Source organism: Danio rerio, chromosome 7 (genome assembly GCF_049306965.1).
Source record: "Danio rerio strain Tuebingen ecotype United States chromosome 7, GRCz12tu, whole genome shotgun sequence".
NCBI classification, from domain to species: domain Eukaryota; kingdom Metazoa; phylum Chordata; class Actinopteri; order Cypriniformes; family Danionidae; genus Danio; species Danio rerio.
The window spans coordinates 63354353-63365000 of record NC_133182.1 but is presented as its reverse complement, the minus strand read 5'-3'; the positions used below and the strand labels follow the sequence as shown (position 1 = coordinate 63365000).

The 10648-nt window shown below is 37.5% G+C and overlaps 2 protein-coding genes across 4 annotated transcripts in view; one reads left to right on the top strand and one right to left on the bottom strand.

Moving 5' to 3' along the window:
• The window catches only part of pcxb (pyruvate carboxylase b), a 374478-nt gene that overhangs the window by 242701 nt on the left and 121129 nt on the right, over positions 1-10648 (top strand). The gene's annotated exons all lie outside the window — the stretch shown is intronic.
• The window catches only part of LOC110437730 (leucine-rich repeat and fibronectin type-III domain-containing protein 4), a 50626-nt gene that overhangs the window by 10865 nt on the left and 29113 nt on the right, over positions 1-10648 (bottom strand). For all 3 annotated transcript variants that reach the window (XM_068222753.1, XM_005174688.5, XM_073907430.1), the window contains one exon: positions 1417-3175. In XM_068222753.1, coding sequence (XP_068078854.1) covers positions 1417-3149 — 1733 coding nt within the window. In that variant the 5' untranslated portion in view covers positions 3150-3175. The remainder of the gene's footprint in view (positions 1-1416; positions 3176-10648) is intronic.

The following is a 10648-nucleotide window of genomic DNA, read 5'->3' as shown; positions in this document are numbered from 1 at the left end:
AAATTTAGTTAATTCGAAAAACGGCCACTACAGTTATGAAGTGACATGCGTGTGGTCATCACAGCATGAGCTGTTGAAGGCTGCGAAGAGCGTGAGTCACCTAACATTAAGCGAGTGACGCGAGTAGCCGAAAGCGTTTGGATATGTTTGTAGAAAAAACCTTTTGTACAATGCACTGATATCGTTAATAGGGATGCAATGATTAGCCGATTTCACTTTTAACCACTTTTTAATTCATTACGGTTAATTCATCGTAATTAACCGTGGTTATTTCTCAATGCCGCATTTCTGTTGCATGAAACAAAACTACTGTAACTATACAAAGTTATGCCAGCTGTGTGTTCGTTTAAAGTTCTGACCTTATACTAAGGCTAATACGCACACACTTTGAATTAACTATAGCAGCGGCTGTTCACATATTGCATTTTTTCTGCTTGCAAGTTCTTTATTTCCTATGTAGACGTGCGCATATTGGGAGCAGTGTTTGCACGGCTCGTAGAGCGGACAGACACAAGAACAGATGTGAGAAATTATCTCATGCTGTAGCGGTGAGAGTTGTGCGTGGCATCTAGCGCAATGTAAACAAAAGGTATATTAGATGAATTATTACAAAAAGTCCAAAGAGAGAAATGGTATTGTTTTTTGTTTTTTTTTTATTAATTTGTTGTGCTGTATTTGGCTACTGAGCAGATTTATATTAGCAGCTAATAATAATATAATATAATATAATATAATATAATATAATATAATATAATATAATATAATATAATATAATATAATATAATATAATATAATAATGCAGCTTTCTTGTGATTTTCTAAACTAGTTGTGTTTTGAATTTAATCAATGCATAATAATCATGATAAACATGAAACCATGAATATTCTTTAGACTATAATCATACAACCAACACCTAAAATCGGTGAATCCCTAATTGTCATGCATTTTAAAACATAACATATGAATGTGTTTGAATGTAGAAGAAGCCTACTTAAGCAATACACTGATTTTGTTGTGCTTTGAAGTACAACATTTGAATATGTTTGTTAAAAAAACACATTTTACAATGTAGTTTTAAAAATACAACATATTAACTTTTTTTGTAGAAAATAAAAACATTGTGGATATCTTAAGGAGCAAAAATTCAATATATGGGCTCTTTTATTGCTGTTGTGTCATCACTTACATTGCAAGTCATATCTCTACGGCCCTTCATTTAAGTTGCTCTTCATGAACTGGCCCCATAACAAACTAATTGAATAGCCCTGTCATAGAATTAGAATCTTGTCAATTCAGTTTTTGAAGCGAAATGCTGACTTCCACAGAATCTATATTTTAAATTTGCAGTTCCTTAATCAGCTCTTTAAATTGACCAAAAGTCATGGTTGTGTTTATCTTGATAGTGGTTTCACTCACCTGTAAACAAGTGTCTCATCGGCAGTGCAGTTGTACTGTATTTGATACATCCACACCAGGTTGGCTGCCATAAGATGACCCTTATCCCATCTCACTTGTGCTGAGGTTGATGTCACTCCTTGTACTCCAACCATCTGCTCCTCAACCCCTTCGCTCACTACATCCCCACCCTCTATCTGACTGTCCTCTCGTCCCTCTTGGGGATCGCTGCTAGAGTCTATACCAGGACTTTGACCACTGGAGGTTTTGCCTCTTGTAATGTCCGATGATCCTGGGTCACGAGTTGACGATGCTGTTCCGTTTCCACGATGAGGAAGAGGGATAACCTTCAGGTCAACATGCGAGGTGGCCTCACCTGCAGCATTGATAGCAATGCAAGTGTATGTCCCATCATCTCGAGCAACAGTCACAAGTAGCTCAAGTGTGCCATTTCGAAAAGATGTGGTACGACTGGAATTGCCAATGATACGATCATCTGGTGAGACCCAGTGGATCACTGGCTCTGGATCTCCAATAGCACGACATTTGAGCGTTGCTCTTTGACCCTCCAATACCCATAGTTTGTGTGTATGTCGGGTAATAAGTGGAGGCTCACAAGCAAATTCCTCCTCAGGAATTGACCAAAAGTAACGCCCCGCTAGATGAAGAGGTGTAGCGCATGTCTCCATATCATCACTGCGTATCAGCCTTCTCAACCAAAGCAGTTCACAGTTGCAGTGTAATGGGTTTCCCCCAAAATTCAGGTTGATCACGGCATTGTAGGGAGTAGGGCTAATAACCCCTGTCTGGGAGCGAGCAAACAACGGATCAGGTGGTAAAGTCTGTAAACGATTAGAGGTCATGTCCAATCGTGCTAGTTTGTAGAGTTCACTAAAAGTTCCCTCAGAGATTTGGTCAATTAGATTGTGATCTAGATTTAATGTGTGCAGACTGACCATGCTCTGAATAGCATCCCAAGGAACCTTGCGCAGATTGTTGTAGGATAAGTCCAAATCCTCTAGAGTGAATAAAAAGTCATCAAAGGCCTCAGAGGAGATGTTGGTGAGTTGGTTGTTGTTGAGAATGAGATGCTGCAGGTTTAGCATGCCTACTAAGTCCCGTGGGCCCAGCTCTGATAGTCGGTTGCCATCTAAGTGCAAGGAACGAAGACTTTCCAGATCTGAAAATGCAAGTGGCCGGATGTGACTGATGGTATTCCGGGACAGTGTCAAATCCACCAGTCCACTCATGTTGGCAAAATCAACTCCTCCTACTTCTCGAATGAAGTTGTCAGCGAGACGAAGCTCTACTGTTCGACGATCAATATTTGGTGGAACAAAAAGAAGGCCTTTATCTGCACAAAGCGTACTTAAAGACTCAGAGAGATTTCTGCAGACACAGTGAAAGGGGCATGCAGACACTACGCCCCACGTCTCACCGGCTACGACTCCTGGAATCTGACCAAAGAGAGCAGGCAACAGGCAGGCACAAGTGACCAATGCCAGCCAGTGCAGTAATGGCAGTTGCAGTGTTGCTGAGGATGTGTCCTGGGGTGGAGAGTATCTGCTGGTGAACTTTGGCCACAGTGAAGGAGAGGGTCGTCGAAATGCTGCAGAGGGCTTGAGAAGGTTTTGTTTCAGATGGATTGATGGATGAGAGGAGAATGATGGTGCATGTGTATTCCTGTGAGGATGGCATAAACTATGGGAATGATGTGGTTTTCTGAATGGCTGAAGGGGTGGGGAGTCTTGCATGGTAGATAGGGGAGGGATCCACAGACCTAGAGAAAGCAGAGAGAGTAAAACATTAGTCATTATGTTTTAAGAATAAGCTTTGTAGTGCTGATGTGTGGTTTCTTTTGCTCTGAATAAGCTCGAGCAGTTGCTCTCCACAGGAATGGCTACGCTTTGTGCATAAATGCATGTAAAATGAATTTAAAATAAACCACACTGCCAGAAAAAAAAAACACTATTGTTGGAATTTTAACCATCCACAAAACTCCTAAAATAGCAAGAGATAGCCTTATGACAATTATTTTAGTGCTTTTGGAAAGTGGATACTTCCATTCAAACTCCCACCATGGCTTAGGACAGATTTTGTTTGACAAAAGAGTCATTTGCTTCACTTTACTTCACTTTGCTATTTGCTTCAGAAATAAAAGCCACAAATACACGTAGTTTCTCTGAAACTCAAAGCTTGACTTATATATACATGAAAACTGAATTCATCTCCTAAAAATTGTCATAGTAACTTGGAAGCAAAAACGAAAGGTTAAAGATCAAACAAATCTGCTATAGTAAAACATAATCATACAAGTCAAAATGCTAATGTACTGCAAAAAGGTGGAAGCACAGAGGGAAAGAATCATCACATCACATAAAATTGCTAATTACAGGTTGAGACTGAAAAATCCATAATACATGTAATTTGATCTCTTTCACCAATTTGTCCCTCGCACTAAGTTGTCATCCTAAAATGTGCTTCATTTAAGAAATGAAGCTGAAGTGGTATTGCTGTAAGTTATTTCAGATTATACATCTCTTTCTGTCCTGCATTAGCACATTCAGCAAATGTTCTTTAACAGTGTCATTTAACACTAAGTGCATGTAATCATGCAGGTACAAGCCAAGGAAAACAGTGATCAGAATCAGCATGAAATGTTCCATCGCTGAACACTAAGAATGTGAGCCTCAGCTCATAGCCACTGTTAGAAAGTAACTTACTATAATAGTAACACCGTTTTGCAGTTCACAATGAAATGCTGCATACAATAGCTGTTTTTCTTTTCTTTTCTTTTCTTTTCATTTCTTTTCTTTTCTTTTCTTTTTAAGTGTTGCATTTTGTACTTTAGGCTGGAAGAATCATTCTCTCCTATGTTACTTTTCTCTATACTGTGTGGATAACTGATTTATAGTTGTGATGTGGTTTGTATCATCTAACAAAGTCTGATTAGCGAATCATTTAATTTAAAAACACTTGCTATTTATAAAAAAAATAGAAAAAAGTAAAGCTCTACTCTTAATAATGAGCAATATTGAGTAAATGCTGTATTTCTGAGAGCATGATGTATTTTTTAAGAATGCTGTCCTATATGTTTAAATGTAGTTAGCTATTTATTATATTTTTGTAGCTAACTTTGATAGTAGTATTATTTTTTAATTAGCTTGGTAAGCTGCTGCTTCAAAGTAACATTCCTGCACTGCTCATGGCAGACTCACATCTGTAACAGTGATCTTTAAATAACTGATCCCAACTGTTTGTGTCCATGCAATATTTCACACACACGTGAATTCACATCATTAGCAGAGCTTGTGCTTCATCACTCTTTTTTTGTATTATAACCAGTACAGCGCAGTAATTATGCAAATTTCAAAACGACAAGATAATATTTTTTTCTAAAGTCATTACACTGAAAAATGCAGATAAATATAACTAGGGAACAATCAGACTTTAGTCAATTAAGCTTGTTTTTCACTACATTTCTCAATAAACAGTGGCAGATTCTAATTTTGTGATTATGTAACAAAATTAGAAACGTCCTCTGTGATCTGTGACTTTGCACAAATGTGAGGTATCTTGAACATGTGTAATATTCACATAGAAGTGCCTGATTAAACCTCATTATTAAATGAATTACCGTATTGATCGGACAACCAAACATGGAAAGATTCTAACAGAGAGCATTAACATTTTTCTTGGAGCATTAATAACTAACAATAGCGTTATTGCAGTAAGTATGATTGTCATGGTATTTTTTTAATTGAATATTTCACCTTAAAATAGCAAAACTGTCATCATTTTTTTTTCTCTCACATCATTCTTAACCTGCATTATCGTTTCTTTTGTGCAAGATAAACACATATTAATATATCGGGGTTCAGTGCTGATTAAAATGTAATGTTTTTATGCATATTTGAAACAACAGAAACTATCCCTTAAATGATTCAATGAAAGCATATGGAGAGTGTTAATGCTCAATGTTTAATAACTAAAGCTTTGCTCTATCCTAAAACTCGATTTATACTTTCGCCTGGTGCCACATCGTGCATCTTCGCTGACTGATATTCTTTAAAATGACAGGGGGCGGTCAAAAGAAACCCATTGTAAAGTTAGATGGATAAACAGAAAAATAGTTCCAGAACTATGTCATTAATAACATTAAATTTTTAAGTAATTTAAGTAATTTTTTTAAGTTTTTTTTTTAGCATACTTTAATGCATTACTTTGATGCACCAATAGTGGTCCAACATTCCTGACCATTATCACCAATAAAGCCTAAAAAAACAGGGCATCTGTATATTGTAACCTGATTGGTTTAAATATTCCTTTCCATGTATTCAAGAAATCATTTGTTCCTTAATTATAGTTTGTAACTATTCGATTGTTTTAAATTCAAAATTGTAATATATACATCAGTGTAAAACCTATAAATGATGGAAAAAACATATTTATTTAATTGTATACATGGGTCTCCACTTTTGTCATGGTCTCGCTTGGTTTTAAAAAACATATCCCTCCCTTTTTAACAAAACTTTCCTCTCAGCTGGGTAATTTCTAGCCAAGAATTATTGATCATCTGGTTATCTCTATGATCACAGATCATAAAGGTGGCTTCAAAGTGGTACTGTTCCAGACAAAATCTCTTAAAAGTTTTTGATATTCAACTCATATCAAATGCAGCACCGCGCGAACTGTTCGCTCAAGTCTAAAAAAAAATCATGCGCTCTGCCAGCCGAAATCCTGTTGCATTCACCCAAAACGAACCCCCTCAAACACAGCGATGATGTCACATTTGCAGCGTGTACTCAAGCGACCTAGCAGACACGTCGAGTATAAACCAGGCTTAAGAATACATTTGTTTCATGTTAGTGGAAGAAGAGAAAAATGCAACTGAGTGCATTTTTTTCAACGTGACTTGTAATGCCTTCTAACTGCATTCCCAGAAGTCTGTGGGAGATTGAGCGGAAACACTCAATAGCGCTATGCAAAAGTATCCGCTTGTCTCTGTCTATCAAAAGTATCGGTCTAATTCTCTTCCTTTTCACTTTTCCTTTGTTGCCCACGAATAACCTTACGTCTCCTCTTCCTCGCTCCCGGTTTCTTCTCCACGCCCCTCTTTTTCAGCTTCTTCTATTACCCAAGGTTCTGCTTATCACCTGTGTCCACTCTCCCCATCTACCCTTGAGGTAACATGAGAAGTGATGCAATGTTAGTTAAAGTATCCCTCCTCTCTCTCTTTCTCCCACTCTCACCATCTTTAGCCACCTGAGAACAGACCAGCCGAAATAGATCTTGTCTCTCTCCTCCATCGATCCGGCCGCCCGGGGACAGATAGCAGCCCTTCCTCAATATTATCAGGCCTCTTCCTCCTACCATACTCTATCTTTTCTCATCCTCTGCCCTCAGTGTCCTCTACTCATATTATTTCCTAGGTTCAGGACATGTCAGTGCTTGTCTTAGTCTAATTTTATCTTCCAGAGCAACTGCATGCGTGTGTGTGTGTGTGTGTGTGTGTGTGTGTGTTGGTAGGGCATAGATTAGATTAGAATAGAATATAAATTCTGGTAATCCTTTTGTAATCCGTAATGTTATTCATGATTCAGACTGAATGAAAAACTACTGCAAGTGCCTAGCTTTAGCACATAATAACCCTGTCCATTATGTGTGTGTGTGTGTGTGTGTGCATGTGTGTGTGTGTGTGTGTGTGTGTGTGTGTGTGTGTGTGTGTGTGTGTGTGTGTGTGTGTGTGTGTGTGTGTGTGTGTGTGTGTGTGTGTCAGTTTGAACATCTCTTTGCACTTAGCAACTCCCTTAGCCCTCTTTTCCCAACACATTCTGTCCTCAACGCACCCTCACTTTCTCCCCATATCCTTCGTTGCTTCAAATTAAATCACACGCAGGCTTTGCTGCAGTTGTTATTGTCTCCACAATCTAAGTCTCCTAACAGCAGATCACTATTTACTAATGATTATCAAATCACTAATGTTCTCGTATAAGAATTAGTGGTTGTCAAAGCATCAAACATAAACAAAATGGCCGAAAGACTAATTGATATAGCATTGACTGAGTAAGAATCATTAGCATCCCTACTTAGATTATGCAGCATGACACTTTACAAACCAGCTCCAAATGTATTGCGGGAGTGTTTCCAATTCCATTTATTTGGTTCAACTGGTCATTGATATAAACATATAGTGCCCTATCATACACCCGGTGCAATGTGGCGCAATGTGGTACTTTCAGCTCAGCGCAAGGGTCATTTGAGGCGTTGCGCTACGCTTTTTAAATAACAAATGCATATATGCGTTCTGGTCTAAAAAAGAAGGCGTGTTTGGCGCGTTGCTATTTTGAGAAACTGTAATAGTCTGTTATTTAGACCAGAACAAACCCGGTCTAAAGTCCAGCGCAGAGCGCATTAGTTGTGCGCCTCGCTTGCACACTGCTTAATACACACAAGATGTAGAGCAATACACAAATATCTTTACATATGAAAAAGAATTAAAATATTAAGGATATATATAGGATATAATAAGGATATATATAGGATACACATATAAATAATTAAAATATTACAAAACATATAATTTTCTAGCCTACATGAATTTAAAAACCCCTGCCTTGAATTATGGAAAATTTGGTTTCAATGCATGCCCAACCTTCCAAGGAATCTATCAGGACCAGTCACGTAACAATAAAGATAAGCAGCAGAAGTTATTATCATTCTTCTAAATTTATTTGTAACTTTTGGCAATAAGGTGGCACTACTCTGAAACTTTTTGTGCACTTTTAAAATATGGCGTTTTTGCTCAAAACTCAAGATGGCCATCACCCAAAATAGTGAATATGGGAAAATTAAATATCAATCGACACAGAATGTTCCTCCAAATGTAATGAGACAACATTTGTGAATTTTGGCCCAAGGGCTCACAAGATATTTGCAATAAAAGCAATTTTCTTTATCTAGACCAGTAGGTGGCACTGCGCCCAAACTGTGCAGGCAATCTCAGACCATAGATGTCATAACATACAGCAAGTTTGCTGCGAATATCCCAAAGCGTTGAGGAGATATGCCTTATGTTCAATTTTACAAGGTCTTTGAACAGTTTTACTAATCAACTTTCTTTTGATAACTTTTTGTCAACATGGTCTGAAAATGACCCTGTTTAATTTTGGTGACAATTGACCTAACTGTCTAGGACAAATTCGAAAAAGTAGGTTTTAGAAATTTGGTATCAGTTTGCTTTGGCATAAACCAATGAATCGAGGAAAAAAATAATTTTGAATTTGCCACCTACGGTTCAAAAGTTATAACCATTTCAAAATTCCAACTTTGGACAAGTGGTGGTGCTAGAGAGTAAGGTTTACAGGGTCCAAATTTAGTCAATTTTATAAATCCAATGACCTCTACCCATGTGCCAAATTTCATAACTTTCCTACCAACGGTTATATGGGCTGCCATTCAAATCGCGGCGGAAGAAGAATAATAAAAGAACAAAAACAATAGGTGCCTCCACACTTTTGGTGCTTGGCCCCTAATAATAATTAACAAATTATTAACCAACACTACTAGCTTAATAAACTACTAATTTACCGTTTATTAATAGTTTGTTATATAGTAGTTGAGTTTAGGTTTTAGGTAGGATTAGGGATGTAGAATTAGATAGTACTCTACAACTACTAATGAACAGTTGACGGAGCCCCCTTATGGTGGGGGGAGGGGGGGGGCGTGTTGGTGCGATCACAAACTGAGGATGTCATCTTATTTGCTTAAATAATGAAAGGAAGATTCCACAATGATGTTCTAAAGACTTTCTAAAAAAGAAAGCAGTGACATTAGTGAGAGGAGATAATAACGTCAAATTTGCTGTCCTGTCCCATAATTCGGAGATTCTTTTTTTTAATTTGAAGCAAAGATGATATACTACATAAATACATACAGACGTTCATATGTTTTTTTTCTGTTTTTTTAAATAAAAATATTAAAAACTTTAAAGAGGATGATTCTTTGTCGCCTCACAGCAAGAAGGTCACTGGTTCGAGCCTCAGCTGGGTCAGTTGGCATTTCCGTGTGTTTGCATGTTCTCCCAGTGTTCACATGAGTTTCCTGCGGGTGGTAGATGTGAATTGGTCAGGCTAAAATTGTCCGTAGTGTATGTGTGTGAATTAGTGTGTATGGATCTTTCCCAGTGATGGGTTGCAGCTGGATAGGCATCAGCTGCGTAAAACAAATGCTAGATAAGTTGGCGGTTCATTCCGCTGCGGCGACCCCAATTCAATAAAGGGACTAAGCCAAAAAGAAAACAAATAAATAAAAAACTTTAAAGGATTATAGATGCTGATGACCGTTAAGCGTGTCATTACAGGCTTGTGAAAAGGTCCATATGAACATAAGTTTATGAGTAGCTATGGATGAGTAAATGTTTATGTGCCCCTCCAAATAAAGTCATGACATAATTATATATTAACAGCTTATGAGTTTGTGTTGGTTTCAGTTAGCTTAAACTTAAATGTTAATTCATACATTAATTAACAACTTGTACTAAAAAAATTATTAAGGTAGCCTTAATTGACATATAAACTCTTGTGACTCATGGTGTAATTAAAGTTGAATCATGATTAGGTCATGCATTAACTCATAATTAGGTCCCACTTTATATTCAGTGTCCCTAACTACTATGTACTTACATCAAAAAAAATAAATACAATGTACTTACTGTGTTTATAATGTATTTGAAAACACTTGTGGTGCTCTTGAGTTGGGATAGAGGTTGGGACAGGTTTGGTGGCATGGGTAGGTTTAAGGGTAGGTTAAGACAGGGGTTCCCAAGCTTTTCAGCATGCGACCCCTAAAATAACAATACCAGTGACTCGCGACCCCCAATATCCCCTGAGGTGGTTATAAATACAGAAAACTTGCATGCAATGGCGCACACACACACCAATAGACCAAAGTCTATTCTTCGTTTAATTTTGTTTTAATGTATTTCAGTGCTGTAAATGGCCCAGAAAGTTTAACCTGGTGTTATAAAATCAATCTGCTGCATCTGACGCTATTGCTGTGTCTTTAATATAATGTATTTACCCCAGGGGTCGCAATCCAATAGAACAAGTAAATAAGCTACTGTAGTAACTATAAACTACTGTTTTTTTTTCTCTTCAGTTGGTTATGGATAAGATATGGTAATTCTTATTGTCTAATAATAATAAGTAGATTTTTGGAAATCACCAGGCAACCTCCCCTTCATTGTTCCGCG